The sequence below is a fragment of the Nanorana parkeri genome, unplaced genomic scaffold (assembly GCF_000935625.1).
Source record: "Nanorana parkeri isolate BGI_ZX_2015 unplaced genomic scaffold, ASM93562v1 scaffold629, whole genome shotgun sequence".
NCBI lineage: Eukaryota > Metazoa > Chordata > Amphibia > Anura > Dicroglossidae > Nanorana > Nanorana parkeri.
Window position 1 is genome coordinate 593971 of NW_017306897.1, and position 25749 is coordinate 619719.

At 41.5% G+C, this 25749-nt stretch overlaps 2 protein-coding genes across 2 annotated transcripts in view; one reads left to right on the top strand and one right to left on the bottom strand.

The window, feature by feature from the left end:
* Nucleotides 1-25749, bottom strand: part of TG (thyroglobulin) — a 197196-nt gene that overhangs the window by 69178 nt on the left and 102269 nt on the right. The window lies entirely within an intron of this gene.
* SLA (Src-like-adaptor) lies at nucleotides 6633-25017 on the top strand. The gene is made up of 7 exons (XM_018563075.1): nucleotides 6633-6714; nucleotides 9438-9537; nucleotides 15192-15278; nucleotides 16297-16400; nucleotides 20884-21015; nucleotides 22728-22866; nucleotides 24772-25017. The coding sequence occupies exons 1-7, from the start codon at nucleotides 6657-6659 to the stop codon at nucleotides 25007-25009; spliced, it is 858 nt and encodes a 285-aa protein (XP_018418577.1). The 5' UTR covers nucleotides 6633-6656; the 3' UTR covers nucleotides 25010-25017.

Sequence of the window (25749 nt, forward strand, 5' to 3'; positions counted from 1 at the left end):
ATCAGCTATAGAGGACTACAAATCCCAGCAATACTTTATGCAGCAATGGAGAATTGCTCCAGCTATAGAGGACTACAAATCCCAGCAATACATTATACAGCAATGCAGAATATTACCATCAGCTATAAAGGATTACAAATCCCAGCTATACATTATATAGCAATGCAGAATGATACAATTAGCTATAGAGAACTACAAATCTCGCCGGTATCAGTTTTTGGTATCAAGGCATATTCACCAGCACAAGTACTTGTGAAAATGGCCAGTATCAGTATGCCTGGTATTGGTATCAGTACAGCCCTACTCTTGCCCCATTGTTTGTAATGTTACATTATGGGCATGCCTTGGGTGCAGGGATGAGTTACGTCACCTCGAGCCAGCCAACCAAGATGCTGAACCAAAAAGTAGAACCTGTGAAGATGTCAGCGACATCAACGGGTAGATTTTAGTATCTTTAAAAGACAACAGAGGCTTTGTTTTAAAATTCAATACTAAGATTTATTACACTAAGATCTGCCATGTTCTGTCTTACTTAACTCTGTCTCTAAAACCAACCAAAATGGTGGCCACTTACACCCTGCAGTTCAGTAGTTGCAGTTGTCAGTTCTCTATTGGCTTCCTATTGTTCACAGCTAAGTTAATGGAAACTTTTGCAAACTATTAACCAACTTCCCCATTTGTATCAAGATGTACGTTCCCTGATATCACTGCTTATATCTGCATATTCAGATAGCAGGTTTCAGCCATAAACTGAGCATTAGAGTATATCCTTTTAAAGAGAACATCCCAGTTTTATGAACACTGCCTTTATAGGCTATTCCTATGCATAATCGATACTTTAGTTTTGGGTTGGGACACACAAGGTTTAATTCAGCTGCTGCTCTAAAGCTCATGTTAGTGTTACGTTCCAGGACTTGTAGAGCACAGATAGTCCTCCCTGTGTACTTGTTCCTCTACAGAAGCCTGGAGGGTCACTTAGTGATGATGTAAGTGGCCACCATTGTTGTTGATTTTAGCAACAGAGTTAACCATGTCAGAGTTAACCATGTCAGAATTAATCTTTGTATTGAGTTTTAAAACAAAGACTCAGTTGTCCTTTAAATATTCTAAAGTCCATTGTGAGTTCCCAGGGCTTTTGCCATAAAGTGCAAGCATGAACAGCATATATGCACATTGTGGCAGACTTACCTGCCAATGTACTCTCCCCTAGTGATGCCACAGCCACAATCTTCATCGTCGCCCTGCTGGCACTGGAGATAACTTGATCAGTTTTTCCAGGATCCACATCTTGGTTAGCTGGCTTGAGGTGACGTAACTCATCCCTACAGCCAAAGCATTTCCAGTGTACATTCATTCAAGTTTAAAAGAAGCAGTTTAGTCCTGCTTTAGAGCAAACCTTTCCATCCAGATATTTTGGGGATGCCACTGCTGAACTCCTTCTGAAAATGCTAAATGTTTGGCTGACCCTACAATGCTTTTTGAGTCACTGAACTACAACAAGTACATACATGAGGAGAGTCAGCATACTTTTTCCCAGGCCATTCCCAAAGTATTAAAGCCAGAGGGTCAACATGGCACTCAGGCAAGCTCTATGTTTCTCTTTGGAATGGTTTCCTTTAATCGCCAACCTCTGACCCAAACTCTAATCCAACCAATAATACTAAATTAACCCTTTATAATAAATACATTCCTTGTTGTTGAAAGTATCAAACATTGGGGCTCCCCACAGAAGTCCCCTCCATATGATCTAGAGAGCTAGAGCCCTGTCATTCTCCCACAATGTAAGGCCATAGTAGGAGGTGTGGACTATTCTCCCCACCTCTGGGCTTTCCGGGCTGCTTGCCATGAAAGACTCACTAGATCAACACTATCTCCTACAACCACCAAAGAATATTTGCTGTCATACGAGCTACACTAATGAAAAAAGTCAATAGTTTGCCACATTTGCATACCTTAAAACATTGTACGTAACGACTAATCAGTACGCAGTCTCTCGGAGATATAAGTTTCATTATTAGGCGTACATGTTCATAAACTAAGCGCAGTGAACATTTAATCTGCTTGTTGTTAGAGAATTATCCTGATAAAGATCCAGTCCATGGTGATGAAGTTTTAGGTGACGTCCCGTGGATTGAGTCACGCATTAGCTTGTTATATCATTGTTGACCTCCAGAAGTGAAATCTTGCTACCTGATTCTGCCCACTTTGAAGTCTCAATCCTTATTTTAAAAAAAACAAAACCATTCCCATACCTTCTGATTTATAGTCTGCAAAAAGAAAAAAAATGGGTGGGACTGCAGGGCCCCCTTGGTAATTGCGAAGGCAGGTATGGAGTCCCATGAGAGTTGGCATTAATAGAGACAAGAAATTTAAACATTAGCTTAGGGTTAGCTTTTATATTATTGTTGCCTCCTTTTAGTTAAAGCGTATATTGCTGTGGCAAAGAGTGGGTGTGTTTTATCTTAAGTGGGCATCATTTAACCGGTGTGGTTTAGTCATAATGGTCATGTGAGCATTGTAAAACAGGGCCACGCATTCATTAACATTATGATAAACAAGTTTTTTCTTCAGTCTGCGAACTAAGGTAGCTTACAATGTCTCATTCTTCTCTTCCAAAAGTAGTTATCTTATAAAAATACTTCGATTATGTTTCTGGTACAAAATATGGTTATTTACAAATTAAAACAAGGCTTTTTTTCCACTCAATACTTTGTATGTAAAAAAAAATCACCAAAAAAGTAAGCTGAGGGAGATGTTAATAAGGGGTAACACAGAAACGACTAACTACAATATAAGAAAAATCAAAGGACAATACTTTTGTAACATTGTAGCAATGTCTTTATGAATGAAGCCTGCAAAACATACAGTATTTGCAGGCTTCATTCATAAGAGCACACAATAGCAGCTGTCAGAGCTTCTAAAACAGAGAGCAAGCTGGCTGCCAAAATGACAGTTAGCTCACTCAATTACACTCAGCAGGAGGAAATCCAGGAGCCCAAACTAGATACTTTGCCCAGCAATTAAAGAAGTGAAAAATGGTTTCCAGTTCTAAAAAGGAAAGGTGGCAAATGTAATAGATATTAGACATGTACACGGCAACAAAAATTGTTTTCGGACGAAACAAATTAAAACACAAAAAAACGTTTTCATTCGTTTCGTCAAAGGAAACACATTTTTATGTTGTTTCTGATTCGGAGGCAACGAGCTTCCGAATCTAAAACCACACACTGAAACTGCAGAACAAGCGGCGGCCATATCAGCTGCCGGCGTGCTCTGCTCAGGCGCACCACCATCTTGGAGTGTATCTTGGAATACACCAAGATGGCGGCGCCCACATGTTTGAGTACTGCCATCTTGGTGTATACCAAGATATACTCCAAGATGGCAGCGCACATACGCAAAACGTGCTGGCGGTCGATATGGCCACCGTTCGTTCAGTGTGTGATGTCACCGCCATGTGATGTCATGTGCTCCGCCTCCAAGATGGTGGTGGGCATGTGCAGAATTGGCAGCCGCACATACTGAAAACAAATTTATGTATGCCCTAATATAGTTTTCATATATTCGGCCATATAAAAAATGTGTTATTTCGGATTCGGACGAACCGCTGAATTAACTGAATTTCGTTGATTTGCAGGTTCGTCCGAATCCGAATGCACATGTCTAGTATATATTCATTTCTTAACAAGAATGTGTATTGCCCTTCACAGCCTTCGCTTAACCTGCCCTAAAAAAAAACAGTGGCGGGCACTCTGTTGCTATGAGCAGATGCTGAGGCTCAGTATGGCTGTTTGTTCTTAGGAACAGGAAGAACCCGCAAGGTCAAGGTTATGATGGAAGCCACAAAATACATATCATTGACGTAAACCTACTTCCATACAGAGTCCATCCTGTGCTTAGCAGAACACCGCTGATTTCTTGTAACCACAGTGCTTTCATTTCAATTTGCTGCTTTTGTATTACCGCAGGCACAAATCCTATTTTTAAACTTTGTGTTTAAGGGCAACAAAAAAAACCTAATAGAAGCAATGTGACAGAGTTACTAAGAACATTGACATCTGATAAAAGTTCCTACGCTTCAGTATTGAAATGAAGATACACCGTATGGCAAAAAGTTTGTGGACACCTGACCATCACACCTATAGGAACGTGTTTAACTTTCCATTCCAAAACCATGGACATATGTATGGAGTTGGCCTGCCTTTGTGGCCAACTTAATACTGTAAACTCCCTAACAAAGACCAAAGGTCACAACCTAAAATTGGTGGAGAAAAGATTTAACCACAAAGGGCGTAGGGGCTTCTTCTCAGTTAGAGTGGTTAAATTTTGGAACTCTCTGCCACAAGCAGGGGTATCAGCAGAGAGTATTGAATCATTCAAAAAGCATTTAGATACCTTCCTCAGAGACCGTAACATACAGGGGTACAGGTACTCTTAAAACCTAAGACCACACAGGGACTCGCATACACACATGCACACACTACACACACATACTTACACACAAAGGTTGAACTTGATGGACCTGTGTCTTTATTCAGCCTCAAATACTATGTAACTATGTAACAGCCTCCACTCTTCTGGAAAGGTTTTCCCCAAGATTTTGGAGAGTGTCTGTAGAAATGTAGGCCCATTCAGTCCAAAGAGCATTTACAAGGTCAAGTACTGGTGTTGGGTTGCAATCAGTGTTGCAATTTATCCCAAAGGTGTTCATTATGGTTGAGGTCAGAGCTCTTTGAAGGTCACTCAGGTTCCTCCTACCACACTCAGCAAACCATGTCTTCATGGAGGTGGCAAAACAGAAAATGGGTCTTTCCTGAACTATTGGCACAAGGATGGAAGCGCACAATTGTCTTTACATGCTGTAGCATTCACAATAACCTTCACTGGAAGCACTTGAACTCAAGAATGTTAAGATGTATCCATATACTTTTGGCCATACAGTGTAGGAGACTTTAGGTCACTTCGCTGTGCCCCGTACTGCTCTATGATAGAGGCTACTGGAGAAAACTAAATATAATTAAGCAGTAGGTTAAATGATTTCTGTACAGGAAATCATCCCTGTTAAATATTACAAAGTGATCAGGAATCTAGAGGATCCCTAGCAAGGAATCTAGAGAAGCAACCACTTGTTCCACTGTCCCATTGAATACAAAATGGAACCAGAGTAGTGGCTTGGCCAACTGATCCAATTACCTTCAGGTTTTCTATGCACATGTTGTAAAGGGAAACTGTGAGCACATCTTTTTAATTATTGTTCTATATATAATTATTTGGGTTGTGAATGAGAACATGTAACACATATAAAGTAGGTGTCATCCCAATTTGGCTGCAAAAGTGGAAATACACTGTAAGGTTTTTCTGTTCCTCAATAACCAACTTCATGTTTCTAGCATAGGAGGGGCCATTTTGTGGCACAGGAACAGGTCCGGGATAGCTGAAAGGAGCTTCAATAAACATTATAAGCCATTTAAAGTCCAATGTACACTTAAAAAACACACAAATCACCTTAGTTCATCCTTCCCAATGGACTCCAATTAATTTTGTACACTATGTTTTAAGCTAAGAAGAAAATTTTGACTTGAGGCTACATTCACACCTGAGTAAGGAGCATTTGTAGGCAATTTTAGAGTGTATCCAGGCTTGCACCAATGCCAATGAGAACCTAGGTACTAGGAGAAGAAGATGGTTGTTTAGCCTTGAAAGTAGGGATGCATCGATACCAGTTCAGATACCAGTGCCGATATTTGGCATTTTCATGAGAACTACCAGGGTTGCAGCAGAGACCGGGCTCTGGCGCTCCACCACTGTCCTGAAATCATTCGTTTGTATTGTTTTAGAGAAACTGTCACATGACAATAAACAAAAATGTATCAGTACTTGTATTTACAAAACTGTTATCAGTGCATCCCTTTATATATGTTTTTAAAAACAAAATCATACATGAAAACAGAGATGTACAAATCCCAGGAGCTCCGTGTGCTCCTTACAAATGACGGCTGCCTCCTAACTTTTGAAATTATCTCTAGTCTAGTCCTGGAGCTGGAAAAGTATCTGTACTTGTGCCTGTAGCGAGTACGGTACTTGGTATCGGTGCATCACTACTTGAAAGCATTTTTTAGGTGCTTCCATTGAAGTCTATGGAGGCCAAAAACACCCCATTCTGCCTCAAACGTAGCTCATGTACCTTTCTGAGCTTTAGGCACCTGAGCTCTCATATGTGAACAGATGAATAAATGTCACCAGCACACCAACAGTATTGCAGTCCAAAGAGTTTGTTTATTGGAACGTCATGTCACCAAAATGACGTTACAATAAACAAACTCTTTGGACTGCAATACTCTTGGTGTGTTGGTGACATTTATTTATCTTTATACTGGGTGGCAGGGCTATCCGCAGGCCACTACAATTCCCCCCCCATTCAACTTTTGTTTTTTCCGGTAAGGAGTGCGACAACGTATCTCTTTGTTTGTCTCATATGTGAACAGGCACAATTTAAAAGCATGGGATATTGGTGGTTGAGCATTTTTGAAGTTTCAAGCTACAAAACGCTCAGGTGTGAGCCAGGTCTTGAAGCATCTTGAAAGTTCATTACTTTCCTAACACAATCTTTTTTTATTCTCTCTCATACAGGATATACGACTATAGAAAAAACAGAAATGGGAAACACCATTAAAAACACTTCTCTGCCACCGAAAATTACACAGTCTGAAACAGGTCAGTGCAGATATATTAAAAACTGGTGCAAAATGTCTTGCATGATAATGAAATAAGATCTCAAGCCTTCTCAAAAAGCTAATGCAAATAACTGAGAATATGTTTTAAATAAGCAATTACAACCTATACTCGGGAATGCTGAGGAACTAACTGGGTGTGCTCTAGAAGTCTGGAGTGGACTCAGTACCCGCAATCAGCAGTGTATTTAGGTTTCCTGCTGCCTTAGGCAAGCTTGTGTGCAAAGTGCAGCAGTGACATTTACAAATGGGGCATTCTAGGATTTGAAGTACACTAGCAGCATTACACATCACAGCCAATATGTGTGTGCACAGTGTTCAATTCCACCCACAGGTCAGCAATCAATGGGAGATGAGGAGGACAGCATTGGTCACATATCCACCACTTTTCTGCAGCTTTACAGCTAAGTAAAGGGAAATAATGAGCTCTTACCTGCAGCTCCTGGAGCCGCCGAAGCTTCTTCCTCCAGCCGCCCACAGCCTCCCTCGGCCCCGGCCACGCCTCCTCTTTCACCCAGCAGGTCGCTGCCAGGCCCCACCAGCAGCAACCTGATTAGGTAGCCGAGGCTGCCTGATTTTGTGCGCCCATTGCTGGTATTCCTCATTGCCAAGTGCTGCTCCAGGCAAACACCTTGTTTGGCACGGGGTAAATACGCCCTCGCCCACAATGCAGGCAAGCATTTGGTAGGGTAAACTGTATGAATTGGGTGGGGAGTTGGTATCTTGTGTATCCATGGCAAGCATTAAAAGCAGGTTTCAGGTAGGATATAAATTCACTAAATTAAATCCAATTGTGGATACCAGTGGGTTTGAATGTAGGTTGTACCCGGGTCGGGTTGCTGGTACAAACATTGCAGGGTGAGTCGGGCTGCGGGTACAAGCAGGTTCAAATGCTACTGTGGGTAAAATTGATGTCCTTATTTTTTAGATCTGTGTTGGAGCCACAATGTAGTAATGACTTCAGTGTTAAAGTATACCTTCCATGCAAATGGAGGGTCTGTTTCCCTGCCAGCCACCAGCAGCCCAAACACATACTGTAAACAAGGCTTCAACAATAAAGATTTCACAAGAAATAAGTTAAAAAAAGGTATCTGCTTGGTTCCAATTTCTGGTAGGTGCGGGTGATGTCACCGTCCCTCACTGCTCCCTTTTGCCCACTCAAAATCCCACGAGAATGCACCTCAGTGGCATTTTCAGCACCGGCTATCCTAGGAGGCAGAAGTAAGGTATGGTGATGTTACCCAGAAACCAGGACCAAGGTCAGTATTTTTTTTAATCTGTTCTTTTTTTGTTAAATCTTTATTTTTATTATTTTATCAATTTTTTTTAAAAGAACATTTTGGGGGGGGGAAGGGGGCGCCGGGTGGCTGGCATGGAAAAGGACCTTCTGTTTTTCATATAAGGTCTGCTTTAAGAAGGTAATGCTGTGCGTTGAGGACTAATACACTTCTATTTACATGGAAGGTCTTGAAGGTATTGCTACATTGTGACTCCAACACGCAAATGTTATAACAAGTTATTACCGCATAACCTTCTAGAATTAAAGTCCATCGAAAGCTTTACAGGGTTATTCACGAAGGAGCCGAAGAATCCAGCCATAGCTTCAGCTGATCCTTCAACTCAGTCAAACCAAAGGGCAGCTGTACGGGCTATTCACAATAGCCCATACAGGAGCTGAAGACCGCCAAGCAGAAGGCATGTGCTTCGGCTCGACTGAGCTGAAGTGACAGCTGAAGTGGGGCGGGCGGACGGCCTGCCGAAGGCTGGCCAAGAGCACCTCAAATGACACCTGCACGGAGGCAGCCGTGATCTCATGGCTGGTTCCGCCCAGTTGTAATGACAGATCAGTGTCCCCAAATGACTGGGGATGCTGATCTGTAATTAAACAATAACAACTGGGTGGAGCCGGCCATGATATCATGACCGGCTCCGCCCAGTTGTTGTTCATTGGCTGGGACTCTAGCAGGTGCCGGCCAATGGGAAACAGTTGTCACTGCTAGCTCCTTCCAATAGTTTTTTTTTCTTTTTTTAAATATCTTTATTTCTTTTTTACTTTTACTATTTGTTTACATTTTAAAAATGTTTTTTCAACTTTTTTTTAAAACTCTTTTTACTGACTGACCACGGAGGTACTGAGCAGAATAGGCTCGATTATTCACTTGGCTGCCTTCGGCCCCCTTAGTTTTTTTTTCCTTGTGGAGTGATAAACAGGCACATTATCATGTTAAATATCCTAAAAGAAATGTATTGGTAAATGTAGCTAGGGAAGCTGGATTGTTCCTTCACCCTTCTACAAAGTGCTGGAGGGGGTAGGAGGGACTGAGCAAGGTTTTTACATAATTTGCCCTAAGCTCCTGCAGATAGAGGAATGTGCTATCAATCTAAAGGGCTGTGGTCCGAGCTAGGTGGCTATTCATTGCTAGGACTGCTAGTCCAGCATCTAAGCAGCTACAGCAGCAGCAATGGTGACAACTCTGCAGTGATTTCATGGCAGAAGGAAGAATGTTGTCTCTCTTTTAAAGGAAGTGCCTATCCAATGGTTCTACTATCAGGATCCAAAAGTATTTACAAAATTTAAAAAAGGAGGTACTTAGCAAAACATGGCGTCCAGTATTACTGGTATGGGCAGCCTACATCACAGTTATGATTTGACAGTCTCACCATAGTTCATGTTGATGCAGTAATTATGTTCTTTTCATCCTGTAGGACCCGAAAGCGATTTTCTAGCAGTTCTTAATGACTATCCTCCACCGGATGTGAGCGAGCCAATCTTTTACTTTGGAGAAAAGCTGCGGGTCATATCAGAGTAAGTTACCTACCTGTGTACAGTACGTTCCTTTTTTTCACTTCTGAAACCCGGCTTTGGTTTGTATTTCGGGGAGGGAGTCTCAGCGCCGGGAAATTTGGCATAAACAACTTTTATGTTTTCACAAACTAATCAAGTTCCCAAAAAAATCTGTAACTTCAGATCAAAAGCCATTTGGAAAAATTAAAATGCTGGCAACCATACAGGTCATTCTAGCCAACTACACAGAATGAATTCCAGCCCCACAGCAGATGAGCTGACAAAAGTCATTACCAGACACCAACTTACAAACACTGAGACAATTTTTTAAAACCCCACTCCAGCCTGCCGACAACTCCATGCGCACCCTTTGCTCCCACCACTCTCTAATTGATCGCTGCCATTAAAAAATGATGACAGCAAAAGAGTATCATTGTGAACCAAAGGCGTGGTGCTGGATTACCATTCCCCCGCACCTGAAAACAGCACCAGGGAGGGACCCGGATGGGAAGTGGGTTACGTTTTTCCAGGGAATGGGATTTGGACTCCTAGCTGTTGAAGCCTTTCTGCTAACTGATACTTAACGTAGACCTGAAGCCAAAACTTTAAGTTTTGGATATAGTAAGGGACGGTTATAACCCCTGTTAGCCTTTTTTTTTTTTGCCATCCGTGTCCCAGTGGGGAGATTTCCCTTCACTTCCAGTTCAATAGCCAAAACAGGAAGTGAGAGGAAATTCCTCCAACGTGACAGAAATTCTTGGTGGTCATCAGGGTCACCAAAACTAGTGTCCCCATTGGAATCTGAATTGTATTTCCCATCCATTCCTGTTCTGATGACAACTCAAAATGTAGGATTTTCTTTCACTTTTAGTGAATAATGATGGCCACCAGGACAAATAAAGAGGGTGCATCTCCCTAACAGGGACACAGACAGCATTAAAAACCTGACGCTTTTACTATAATGGGTGGGGCATGTCAAAATGATGGGTGTTGATGCTTTCACTATAATGGGTGGGGCATGTCACAACGATGGGCGTTGACGCTTTCACTATAATGGGTGCGGCATGTCACAACGATGTGCGTTGATGCTTTCACTATAATGGGTGGGGCATGTCACAACGATGGGCGTTGACGCTTTCACTATAATGGGTGGGGCATGTCACAACGATGGGCGTTGACGCTTTCACTATAATGGGTGGGGCATGTCACAAAGATGGGCGTTGACGCTTTCACTATAATGGGTGGGGCATGTCACAACAGTGGACGTAGTCTAATTCTGCAGCTGTCATTCTGGGTTTAAACTTTAAAATGGTGTGATAGGGAAAGGAAAAGTATATAAGTGCCGTTGGGAAAAGCCATGAAATAAAACCCATTGTTAAAGCCCTGTACATAGGCACATCACAGGTTCACGTTGAGCTGAACTCCGGCCTTCCTTTTCAGTCTTGCACAGTGGTACCGGCTCCTCTCCAGGAATTAGATTGCTTACTATGATTTCCCTGCACACTGGGAGCTTCTCACAATGTGCAATAGAAGCTGCAGCAAGTCAGACATAGCCCACCTAATATTCTGGTTGGATGACCAGTATCATGTAGCCCTTTCCTCCCTGGCTAAAATGTCCCCCTACCCAGCCCTTTCATTCATTAGATTTTTAATTTTTTTCTCATCATGGAAGCTAAGCATCACTCGTTGGCATTACCAATGGGAATTGAAGGGTTCTTGGACTTAAGGCTTAGGCAGAAGCCTTACTGGGCACTGAGGTTCCGGTAGTGGGAGTGGATGTGTGAAGGTTGAGCTGCTCCATGTTTCCTATTACTCGTTACCAAGGGAGGTCTGCTGTTTTCAGGAAGCTATGAACAACCCCTCTCACTAGTTATGGTCTACTTGCATTGCATAGAGGGCCACAGAGATCCAGTAGTGATATCACTGGGTGTATAATAAGGTATAAATAAAAAATGGACAGGTTTTATTTAAAATGTGATTCGCATATTGATGGGGGTAAGATGAAACTGGAAAGGCTAAGTGTAGGCATATTAAACTTCAGCTGAATGAGACCGAGGTCTGCAGGGAACATCACAGGAATAAAGTTGATTATTGCAGCTGTTTTTTTTCTATTAATACTACTTCTGACCAATTAAAGTATTATTAAATTCTCAAACCTTTTTCAACAATGACTCCAGATCAAACAAATATACGAGTACATTGCCCTGAAAGGATTTGTTTACATTTTCCCCAAGCACTCAGGTTTCTGAACAGCACCAATTCTCTCAGCTCGGCTTCCTTGAACTCCCTGTCCAGTACAAGATCACAAGGGAGGCAGAAGTCTCCAGCAGCTGTCCTTCTACAAGCTTGGAGAAGGAAGGTAGAACAGAGAACAGGGGAAAGACTTGCCTCACTGTGCCTATGTGTTTGTGGAGACACGCACTGCTTACTAGCACACACAAGGGTGGCTACATAGGACCCTGCTATGGAAAGGAGCCACCCTAAAACAGGAAGTCAGGGCCAGTGCTCAGGGAGCCAGCTGATTCTGCAGGGAACTAAAACCTTTAAGCATCAAGGAGCAGCACCCATTGAAAGTGATTTAATCAACATTAGAAATAGCTTAAAAACCTTTTGACTTTATTATCACTTTACGTTCTGACGGATAAACACTTTACATTTTTGTAACATGAGGGTATTTCCTGTAACCAGCAAACAAACGTTCATATTTGGTGAATCCAGTGCTAAAAGTAGTGCGGGTCAGTGGCGTCACAAGAGGGTGCGGGGTGTGTGGCCTGCACCCGGGTGACACCATTGGAGGGGTGACACCAAAATGACTGTCATGGACCGAGAGCCCGACAGTCTGAGGAGAGAGGAGGGGACCTGGCGGCATACCTCATCCCGCTGGGTGAACATCCCCTCCTCTCTCTGCTGGCGTCCATCACTAAGATGGCCGGCAGGCGTCAATTAGATGGCCGCGCATGCGCGATGACTTCACGGCGGGGTGTCACCCGGTCTCTGCTCTGGGTGACACCCGGCCTCGGGAAGCCCCTGGAGCGTGTACTGACCCTGGTACAGAACTATCCAGAGGGGACATTAAATAGAAGAAACATCTCCAGCAGCACCCAGACACACCGAGTTTCACATCACACAGTCACAGAATGGAAAATTGTTCTCCTGCTTGTGAGAAAACAAGAAACCTCAAAGGCGCCAATGCAAATTCACAGCTCAGGCTGCAATGTTTTGCAATGCAAAGAGAAGGCAGCGTAGAACTTACTGGAAGTTGCAGACATTGTAACTGTATTAGTGCAAAAACAAAGATGAGCACCGTCAGTGATACAATGTAACGGTTAGAGCTCACAGATCAATATTCACTATTTGTATCACAGATCAAGTGTCCACGTGTCTTCAGGAACCTGATTTGTGCTAGATCTCCAGGATTTTTAAAAGTTAACCCTTGCATTCCCAGATAGCAAGGATAACTTGCCACAAACTTGTGTCCGGGTTAAATTGTAATTCTTGTTAACTTGCTGCACACATTCCTATAGGGATGAAAATAAAGCAGATATAATTACCGGCTCCTCAGTCCCCACAGCCTCTTCTTCCCTGGGCTCCGGCAGTTTAAGGACCCATGACATCATCACGTCTAATGCAGGTCCACTAGACTCGAGCATGCTGAGGGACAACATACCACAGCCGGAGCAGAGGGGGAAAGAGGTAAGCGGTCACGACTGCAAGACCGAGCATCTGGTGAGTATATTTTCTTTATTTACACCCCCCGACCAAAACAAGCAGTTAAAATCTAAAAAAAATTTTTGCATATATCTCCTGCTAGCAAGCAGAAGATATATGCCACAACATAAAAAGCAAAAGTTACCAAAACAGGTTATTACTTACCTGTGTCTGTGCCGCTCGTTCCCAGCTATAGTATGCAGATCCGAACGGCGGTGTAGGAGGATGATGTGGGTGCATGCACAGTCAGGGCCGGATTTACTCTCTTCTCTGCTGCCCCAAGGCCAGGTTTTTCAATGAGGCCCCCTACGCGCCACCCCCCCCATAGAGGATGGCAGCAGACCTGCAGGCTGCATACAAGTGGTCTCAGCGACATCACCGGGATCACTTGTACAAAACAAGCGGCAGCTTCCTCTCTGTACATTTAGCTCTGCTTGTCCAAAGCAGGGCTAAATGTAGAGAACAACTACCCACCCGGCGCCCAGAACTGCATGTCCCGGGCATTAATGTCACTTTAACCTTTAACGAATCCAAATATTTTTGGGGCGAAATTCGCTCAAATTCACAAATTTCTAATTCTAATGATGAGCAGTACAGGCTAGGATGACCAGTATGGACTAAAATGACCAGTATGGACTAAGTGGACCAGTATGGACCAAGATGACCAGTATGGACTAAAATGACCAGTATGGACTAAGTGGACCAGTATGGACCAAGATGACCAGTATGGACTAAAATGACCAGTATGGACTAAGTGGACCAGTATGGACCAAGATGACCAGTATGGACTATGAGGACCAGTACAGACAAAAATGACCAGTACAGTATAGACTAAGATGACTAGTACAGATTAACATGACCAGTAGACATGTGCGATTCGTTTCGTTCCGAATCGAAATTCGGACGAATTTTCGGAAATTCGGATGTATCCGAATTCCGAATTACAGACATAACGAATGCAAACGAATCCGAATTCCATTTCCGAAATTCGGTAGCGTTCGTACGAACGTTCGTTTCGTTTTCTGTTCTTATTCGTTTCTTATTCATTTCGTTCGTTGGAGCAAAGTGACATTAGAGAAGGAGAAAAATATTTTTTCCCCCTCAAATGTCACTTTTGCTGCAAACAAACGAAACGAATAAGAAACGCATAAGAAACGAATAAGAACAGAAAACGAAACGAACGTTCGTACTAACGCTACCGAATTTCGTCCGAATCCCGAATCCGAATTGACTTTCACACCCGAATCCTGAAAAACGAAATAACACAAATCCGAATTTAAAACGAAACGAAACAAATTTTTTGGCAGTGCACATGTCTAATGACCAGTACAGACTAAGATGACCAGTGCGGACTAAAATGACCAGTGCGGACTAAAATGACCAGTATGGACTAAGGGGATCAGTACAGACGAAAATTACCAGTATGGACTAAAACAACCAGTATGGGCTAAGAAGACCACTATGGACTAAAATGACCAGTACGGACTAAGAGGACCAGTACGGACTAAGAGGACCAGTACAGACTAAGAGGACCAGTACGGACTAAGAGGACCAGTACAGACTAAGAGGACCAGTACGGACTAAGAGGACTAGTGTCTATCTATCTATCTATCTATCTATCTATCTATCTATCTATCTATCATCCGGGGTGCAGAGCACTCATATCTTTCATATTTTTCTTTCATCAGACCGCTATGTGTCTCTAGTCCTCGCTGTACCATCTTCCTAACATTAATTGTATTTCCATGCCATAAATCTTTTTGTACCAATACTAACCCATGACAAAATATATCAATGACAGAACTTTCGGTGCCAACGATACACCAAAGAAAATGGACAACCCATATCAACATGTCAGTGCTGAATACTTATATTCGGATGTTTTATGGATCTCTAAAGGTTAGGAATGAAGGCCTGTACATACTATACTATAACACTACACTCTTTTTTTCTTTGTCTCTTTACAGTGAGGGAGGATGGTGGAGAGTAGTATCCCTAAAGAGTGGTCGTGAGAACTACATACCTGCAAAATGTGTGGCAAAGGTCTACCATGGGTAAGGAACATCTCACTATTTTTATTTAAGAACAATCTGCTCATTTAAAAAAAACACTACAGCTTAGAAAAAGCATTACTGGAAATACTTGCTCTGTAGTGTTGAAGTCTTCAGCATTACAGAACTGGTCCAGTTGAATATGACTAACTTCTACATGATGCTGGATGCAGATTTTGTGTGTTTCTGTGTATAGGGAAAAAGTCTGCTTTAAAGTAGAAGTCTACCCAAATGTTTGTGTCTGGATTTGAATAGAGTGCGATAGGGTTAGACACTCTGTTTGGTTGTTACTACTGTCTACGTCAATGGTGGGGAGATTTTTGCCTTCTAGTATAAGAGGCTTTTTTTCCTCTTCCAAGTGGTACAAACTAAGCACAGACAACTAAAAAAAAAAACTAAAAGATATTCTAACACCTTGCTCTATCTATGGCTATATAAAAAAAAACTTTTGTCTTGACTTCCAGAAAAAGTAGCCAGAAAGACATCCACCAAGCAAAATATTGTCTCTAAACGTCAAAACATAAAAATAATAGATTGCAGTATATCAGTCTACTTGGTGGCTGCATATTTTTACCTGGTTAGTCTGCCAGTAACACATTTCCTGTCCCAGGGTTACAACGCTCACTCGATATGGAAGTTTGCTTAGACTGCCAGAAAACCACCCACGTTCCTGTTCTCCTCTGTGGACTACAGAAAACCTACCGCCTATGTTATGAAGAACTGCGCAGGGCTGATAACACTGCTTGAGATTTCAGTGCAGCACAGTCTTAGTGCACACAGGAAGCTCAATGGATTCCTGGCAGCATCTAACAGATATAGCAAAACACATTTAATGGTCTACTTAACAGAACAAATGGGAGCTAATAAGAGAAGTTCATAGTTAGGGATTACATACACTTTATAGAAAATGAAGAGTAACCAAGCAAGCAGTAACCTACTTGAAACAGGCTGTGAGAATGTAAAATGTTCATGTTCTTTTAGAGCCCATCTGCTTCTCTAACAAGTTTCTCTGACCTTTCAGGTGGCTGTTCGATGGCGTGGGGAGGGAGAAGTCAGAACAACTTTTACAGCTGCCAGAAACGAAGACCGGCTCATTCATGATTAGACAAAGTGAAACCAAAAAAGGTGAGTTGATGGAGTCAGTGTTTAGGATTTCTATGGCAACAGAGTATCAAGGGTTATTCTCAAAAGGGTGAAGAGTTTGGAGAGGCATGCAATGTAGCTAATTTGAGAAATTTCTCCAATTCAGCTCACTTTCCAGTTCAGCTATGTTGTCCTAGATCAGTGATGGCTAACGTTTTTGAAGCCGAGTGCCCAAAATCAATTTATTTATCTCAAAGTGCCAACATTGAAAATAAGTTTGGTATTGAGTTGCAGTTTGGCCGCTGGGGTTTAAAACACGTTCCACATCACTGCCTTAGGCAAAATAGGGAAACACACATATTCAAACATTTATACACTCAATAAAACACACACACATCACACACTCGTTAAAAAAAACATACACATTAAAAAACACATATTACACACTCATTAAAAAAAACACACACAAGCATTAAAACACATACAGACCACACACACATCATACATGCATTAAAACACACACATCACGCACATATCAAACACATTAAAAAACACAAATTACACCCTCATTACAAAAACACACACATCACACAAGCATTAAAACACACACAGATCACACATACAGGTGAAACTCGAATAATTAGAATATTGTGCAAAAGTAATTGCAGTAAGTGCTGCAAAAGGGGCCCAAACCAAGTACTGAGTACATATGCATGCTTGTACTTTTCAGAGGTCCGATATTGTTCTATTTACAATCCTTGTTTTATTGATTGCATGTAATAATCTACTTTTTTGAGGTTGTGGATTTGGGGTTCTTGGGGTTTTCATGAGCTGTAAGCCATAACCATCACAATTATGACAAATCACAGCTTGAATTATCTTGCTTTGCATGTAATGAGTCTATCTCATATATTAGTTTCACCTTTTAAGTTGCATTAGTGAAATAAATGAACTTTGCACGATATTCTAATTATTCGAGTTTCACCTGTACATCATATATGCATTAAAACACGCACATCTCACACATATCCCACACTCATTAAAAAAAGACACACATTAAAAAACACACGCATCACACACATCACACATGCATTAAAACACACACATCACACACATATTAAAAAAACACACACACATTAAAAAGCACACACATCACACACATCACACACATCACACATGCATTAAAACACACACATCACACACACATTAAAACAATCACATTTAAAAACACACACATATCACACACTCCTCAACTTGACCACCACGGGATGATTTTCATTTAATATATTGCTGGTTCGGCAATATATTAAATAGGATCCGGGCACCTGACAAGTTTAAAGTTGGCCGCCGCTATTCGCGGCAGCCATCTTTAAAATCCTAATGTGACATGGAGACCATATGAGCACTGGAGGCCTGCATGGAGCACCCCAGGTGAGAAACCGGAGTGTGCAGGCCCTGGCAACTGGCACCTAGGCTCGTGTGCCACCAGAGGGCCCTCTACGTACTCTCTGTGGCACGTGTGCCATAAGTTCGCCATCACTGTCCTAGATTGTTCACTTCTCCTGCCTTCTCCAAACTCTTCATCCTGTTGTGAATAACCCTGCACGAAATCTCCACTGCTCCAATCCAGCCTTTCTGAACCAGGGTTCCATGGAACCCTAGGGTATCTCCAGAGGCTTCCTTGAACAGTGGCAGATTGATCTCCCATCTACACCAACCACCAATATTAGGGGCAGAACATTTCCAGTAGTAGGTGCTACATCTACACTGACCACTAATGCAAAGGTGCACTACATTGAACACCTTGAAAAGTGGGTATTTCTCCACTGATTCCCAATTAAAGTGGGAACATTTCCATTGACCACCAATGTAAGAGACTCTTCTCCTACTGAACACCACTGTCAGAGGGCATTTCTCTACTGACCTCCAATCAAAGGGGGTATTTCTCTACTAATCACTAATGTAAAGGAATACACAGCTTTTCTGTTCATTTGTATTTTTGTTCCTTCACTTTATGACTATTATTGAAAAAAAAATTTGGGGATATAGAGTAGGAGAGAATTAGTCAATGATCAGCTATAGGAGTCAGATACTCTACGTATGCAATATTCTTTGTTTTCTTTAAAACCTTCTGGAACCTACCTCAAAACCTTGACCTGCAGATGTTGGGATCTCTGTCAGGTTTTGAATGCTGAGCCAAAGCAAATCTCACCACTCCAATTACTTAGCCGCCATCAGGACTCCCCAGGTGCTGGTCTAATAGGTTCATCTCCACCTTGGAATGTAGTAGTATACGAACAGACTGCACTATCCAGAGAATTCTAATACTTTAGACTTTATTGAAATTCACAGTAAATGCATTGCAACAGTGGATAAGATGCATAACACAGCAAATACCAGCACCGCAAGCCCCCAGCCAGCATACAACCTCTCACATGTTTTAACCGTAGGCTTATTCATAGAGATCTATGAATAAGCCTACGGGTGAAACGTGTTGCTGTTTTATACACCTTTATCCACTGTTACATTGGATTTGCTGTGAATTTCAATAAAGTCTGAAGTATTGGAATTCTCTGGATAGTGCGGCCTGTTCGAATACTACTACATTCCAAGGTGGAGACGCACCTATTGGACCAGCACCTGGGGAGTCTTGATGGCGGCTAAGGAAATGTTAATATTTGAATTCTCTGGATAGTGCGGTCTGTTCGAATACTACTACATTCCAAGGTGGAGACGCACCTATTAGATCATCACCTGGGGAGTCCTGATGGCGGCTAAGGAAATTGAAGTATTTGAATTCTCTGGATAGTGCGGTCTGTTCGTATACTACTAGGTTTTAAATGCTGTCTGGGTTCTGCACTTAGGAGAATTTCCCCACTTCCTCTCCAGGTAATGGATGTCAAGTTCAAGACGAAGTGAGACAAATCATTCCAAAGAGTTCACAAATAGGATTTAAAACCTGACAAGGGTTGTAGCTTTACCTCAATGGTTTTGGTTAGAAAGAAGTCTTACAGGCGAATTCAGTGGTAAACTGTATTCATTACGGTCTCATTCACAGGGAGGAGTCAATCAGAAACTCAAGTTCCTAATAAACTCTGTAAGAACAGAGGAGAAACCCACACTCCAATAAAGTAATATTGAATTGAGATTTACTCACTCTGTGTCTGGATACAACTGAAATGGGGTAGCAAAGGCTTAGCCCTGGATAGAAGAGAATAAGAGAAGCACCCAGAAAAGAAAAAGGAACAACACCAATTTTCATATTTTTCAATAAATTAGTGAATGGGGGACGGGGTGTTCGTTATCTGATTTTTTTTTTTTTAAAGCATTGTGTTGAAGTAAAATGATAAAAGGGTTCATAGGAGCCCATTTCTACTTCATTAGGGCAAGGGGTAGCATGCTTACCCGCCTCTACTGGAAGCAAATACATTGGTTATAAACCCCCCACAAACATTACCAACACTCCCCTAGGTAGAAATGTTTGCTTGCTATATTAGTACTAGTCTTAACATCTGGTGCGCCAGACTGGTTTTCCTGAGGAGGTGCAAAGAAAAACAAAAGTGGAGCACAGTAGTGATAGGACAAGCACACTTAAAAGATCATGAAGAACTTCCAAAATCTGTATATAAAGTAAAGAGCCTTACGTTTTTACTAAAAAGCCCCAGGGCTCAACACCGTAAAAACAAACAAGCAAAACATACCTGTAAATTAGATTCACCAAAGACCTATGGAGGGGCCTCAATCCTACAAACATCTTTATTACATAAAAAAATATAAAATGAAAGGCACATCTAAAATACACATAATATCACTACCTGGTGCTGCCACAAGGGAGCCCTTCTAAGTATTTGCTTAAAGTATACAGTATGAAAGCTGTTCCACTGCTAGGACAATATCCAAGGCATTGACAAATGTTTGTAAATCTCATGCAACTCAATAATAGGGATGCATATGGTAATGTCAATAACCAAAAAGACGGCATGCCCATCACAAATGAAATATTCTTGAGGAGATGAACACTTTGTAAGTTTAAAGAAATATCAGACTAGGTCCTCTTGGCAAACTTAGTTTTTCTATATATTCATCATCTGAAAATCAGCTTGACAGAACTTGAGTCGGACCTTTATGCACCTGCATCCTTTAAAGTATTCATTCATTCACTCACTCACATCTAGGGCTCTACTGGTAGGACCCACCATCTGAGGTTCTGTGGCCTCCTTTTTTTACACTGCAACTCCAATTTCTCCATTCCACTGCAACACTGAGCTGACTTTATGGACAGGTTACAATAATAAAAGAAGTAGCTGGAAGGACAGCGTGAAGTCAGCTGGCAGAAGCCATGAGCATTCGGCTTCCACCAATGCTCCACACCAGTGGCGTAACAACCGGGGGGGCAGCAGGGGCGCGGGCCCCGGGCGAAAAGTGAAGGGGGGGCGCCGGCCGAAATGAGATGGATATTGACTGAAATCTTTGTGGTAACATAGAACTAAACCAGAACTGATGTATTTTTTGTCATTTTCTACAGGATCTTATTCCTTATCTGTCAAGCACAGACAGGTGAAACATTACAGAATTTTCCGCTTACCAAATAACTGGTATTATATCTCTCCAAGACTGACCTTCCAATGCTTGGAGCACCTGGTCAACCACTATTCAGGTATTAACATTTTGTATCTATTTTAGAATTATATCTTTGGAAGATTTTAGATAATGATAACGATTATCCTGATACAAATAATATTAATGTGAGTTAATATTTTACAAAGCTTGCAGTGATATATATAGATAGGAGAGACATTTGGTTCCTATAGTTAAGGGCAATTTGCATTTTGCACCTTTTCCTTTGCCTTAATAAAGCCTAACTCCAGCCAAACCTTAGTCGTTTTTTAATAGTGGAACCTTTGTATATACTTATTAAGGATATTTCCTGTTCTACTAATAACACATGAAATTAAGGAAAGTCTTCCCATCAGGGTGCAGCAATAATAACTAATAAGAAATAAGAAAACTGCGGGCCTTGGTTAGAGTCTATATCAGGTAGGAATGAAGGTAGGAATGAAAGGCTGCTCTCTTGGTAACATAATATATCACAACATCCATCTGTTGTAGAGAAGGTAAAGCAAAAGGAATGCAAGTGCTCGTCTCCGTCAAAACCACAATGTCTGTGTGTGCAAAAGAATGCTCTATACCACTATAATCTTTATGAAGTTGGCATGCTTATGGGGTTCATCAGTGCTGTGAATAAATGTGTGGCCACTCATTCCAGTCTCCACATTCCTATAATGATGTCAGCCTTTCAGATGCTGTTTTTGTGCTGTTTTTTTTTTACATCTCAATATCATTATAAGCACTTCCTCCTGCATAAATGCCTGTTCTGCTAAGCATCCCTATCTATATTTCTGTGAAGGTTCTCATTCATCCAGGTCATGGTATATCTGTAAAAAATAAGAAGAGCCACACCCTCTGGTCAGGATTCAGCACTGTACCTACATCAAAAAGAAAAAGGTCACTCATTTGAAGACAGTCAAGTCTGCATCCTACACAGGGAGGAGGACTGGTTTAAAAGAGGTGTGCAAGAGGCCAATTATGTAAAAATGGAGAAGCCAGGCTTGAATAGAGGTGGAGGGGGAGTGAGACATCTATTGTCTGCCATATACAATGATGTTTCAACACCTCTCTCTGGGCAGGTTAATAACACCTCCTAGCTCCCATTATGCAAATGCATCAACACCTTACCTCCATGAGGTCTCTGACCCCATGCTGGTTGCGATTAACAGATTATGTGGATTGGAGCAACATTCACCATATTTATTCCCAGATAATTTTTGTACAAGTCATTCTGAATTGAGAAAGCTAGTTGGATATCCAGTGAAACGTCTTCAAGAAAAATACAGCAAGTCCAGTTGCCGTGACTTATTTTTTACACATATCCCTATCTATAGCATTAATTGGCTTAATCCAGTTTCAAGTCTCACATTACTCTGCTAAGCAAGTTTTTTTTGAGTTGCCATTTCACTCTTTACTTTTATTCACAGCCCTGATGAAGGGGGCACAGATTCCAGATGTCTTGCCCCCCTTGAACCTACAATAAGCATTTCAACTTCAGAGCATTCTTCTAGACACATGCTAGGCCACTCCTGATTAAGCACTCATATTTTATTAGCATTAAAAAACTGGCTAGGGTACTAACCCTTCTCCAAACATCTGGGTACTACTGAAAAAATTCTGCCTACTTCCTGTCCTTGGTGACCAAATAGATGTCCATGTTCATGACAATGTTCATGTTCTGTCAGACTGAGCACTGCTTCTAAAAGAGCAGTGGATGGAAAAATGAAGACTATGACCTTCCTTTTTACGTTTCCCCTACAGAAAATGAAGATGGGCTCTGTTGTGTTCTCACCACCCCGTGCCTCACCCAGCAGTCGGTAAACCTCACTGAAGTACTTGGCAGTCAAGAAATGCCCGTCATGCGGAGAAAGAAGCCCTTTAACTGGAAGAGTACGAAGAAGTGAGTAATACCAGCATTCATAACACAAAACATTTTGACACATAGGTGGTTGTCCAGGCACTTAGATGACTGGGCATGGACTGGACCATGCAGGGCTTCCTAGCAGGAGATAATAAATGGCACTGACTAATGAAAGAGCTTCCAATCAAACACAGAAATATTTTCACTTGCGAAATTACCATCTGAACTGTGTGCTGCTAAAATTCAGGAAGTGAATTCAAGAATGTGGAATGATCTGTCAATGCTTGAACATAAGCCTTTTAAAAAATAGGCAAACAGCTCAACATTTCTTGCTCTCGTTATGGGATGTGCCCATCTATGGCCAGCCTTAATTGTTCTTATAGAACAGTCTTCCTAAATGAACTAATGGGCCCTAAAAATAAATGACTATTTTCACTATGAGCTTGTTCCTGAAGTTCTGCACTAATATGCCAGGAAATCACATATTGCCAACCCTGTTGGCTCCATCCAGTGGAGTAGCTATTGGACTAGGGACCCTACTGTGAAATGTGGACCAGTGCCCACCTTCCCATATGTAGTCCCCACCATACTACCAACCAGAATCGCTAAATGTAACTCCAGAGCTCCCAGTAAGTGCTTTAACTCTTATTCTTCACAGCAGAGCTGCACAGTAAAACCTCCCCATGCCACTGGCACTTGGTCATCTGATTTTGTATGTCACATAAGCAAGTACATGGGAAGTGTTCCTAAACTCTGTGGTGGCATTTAACAGCTTTCCTGAGTAGGATAACCACGCACCACCTTTTGGCCACCACCTTACAAATGAGCAGTAACAATTGATTTTATGAAGCAATGAATCGGTCAGTAACCTCCATGGGTTACTGATCTAAAGCAGGGGTTCATTGGCTGGTGCAACCGATTCAATTCTTTCTACACCAGAGCGGCTACCTCATTATCCCATCACCGCTAGGACCAAAAGTTGCTACTTCATATGGTTTTTCCTTCTGTCATCTGTTCCTTAAAACTCATTGTGGGCTCCTCAAACTCCTTATAAGGAATAAACAGGGTGAAATGTTACCTAGGTTTTTGTAAAAATACCACTTTGCACACCAAAGAGAATAGTAAAATGTTTTTCTATGATAAGTGAATGATGTTATTCAAACTGTGGTCTTTGGAAACACCAATGGCTCATGCCATTTTGACATTCTCATTGATAAAGACCCCCCGCAACCTGAAGATGCAAACAGCCAAATATATTGTACTATAGGTCACAATTTACTCAAACAAGAAAGTCACCATGGTAATTATCTACTGTATATAAATTTTGTGCACTCTCACGTCTTCCTTTTCTTCAGAAATGGTCAGATCATGTGGTTAATATTTTCAGTTGGTATGTGGTTTATGTATTCCCTTCTCCAACCTTTTTAGCCAGTCCTGTTTTACTGTGCAGTTAGAAATTAAAAACTGAGAAATTAAAAACTGAAATCGTTAAACAACGAGACAATCCCTGGAAAATGCTGATTTCTGGAAGCAGGAAGTGAGCTGTGTACTCCAAAATATCTCCCCTTATTCAATAAAGCTTCTTAACAATAGCATTAAAGTGCAACTCAAATTAAGGCTAGCTTCACATCCATGCACAGTGCTTGGTAATGCAAAATATGGTATGTGGTGTGTTCCATGAGCATTTTTTAGAATGGAGATCCAAAGCACATCTGCAGTAGCCTACAGCACACCACACTGCCCATGCTGTGCATTGTGGTGTGCCATGTTAAAAAAATAATACGTTTCATTTTTGTGTTTTTTTGTCTTTTGCTAAGCTTTGTCTCTTGCCTTAATGTGTTGCAAGTTAATTTATAATTAACAATAATTTGTTTAGTCCTGAACATAAAAAAACTGAACATTTCCTTAAAAGAACTACAATAAATTCTATCCTCTCTTTTCCAGAGTTTCATTAAGCACAGAAGAACCAGACCATGCCTTAGAAACAGACGACTCTTTTCTCAGTTACGGTCTTCGTCAAAGCATTGCCTCCTACCTGTCATTGGCTGAAGATGAAAGTTGTTCCCTCACAGGCAATGAACAGAATAAGAATCAAACCCGGAGAAGTTGTGTCTTATCCTCTGTCAACACCAGGAGTAACTTTATGTCTAACAGAGCAAGCTACACCGAAGGCTGCAGATGAGGAAAGCAAGACCCTACACTATAAACTTGACTTCTAATTTCAAGCAACCCAAAACCAATAAGAAGGATTCTTCCGTATGAACGTGACTTCTAGATTCAAGTGTCCCAAAACCAATGAGAAGGACTCTTCTTTATAAACTTGACTTCTAGTGTCACGCAACCCATGATCTACGAGAAGGCGTTTTCATTATAAACTTGACTTTATGCCACTCACGACCTACGGAAAGGCCTTTTATTATAAATATGAATTTAGTCCACTCAAGACTTACGGGAAGGATTCTTCATTATAAACTTGACTTCTGCTTTCGCACAGCACAAGACCTACAAGAAGGCCATCCATTATAAGTTGACGTCTACTTTCATGCAACCCAAGACCTATGAATCGAAATACGCCCATAGAATTTGTTGCGAATTTTGGAAATATTATTTATTATTTGGCAAAAACATTTTAGATTGCCAGTCCCTGCACCACCTTAAGCTTTTGGAGTTTTTGAAAAAAATTTGCAGAGACTTTTCTACAATTGAGAGTTACATTTCGATACACTGTGTTTTAGGGAACAAGTTTCCAATTGCAAGACATAATTTTTATGTCTATATGCCTCCAGAATCAAAAGGCATTCTTTGTTTACTATGATTCACTTTACAACTAATGGTGTATGTTTGACTGGTTTGATAGTGCTAAGGCATCTGCTTTGGGGGCAATACTCAGAAAATTGCCCACTACAATGATAATTTAAAGGA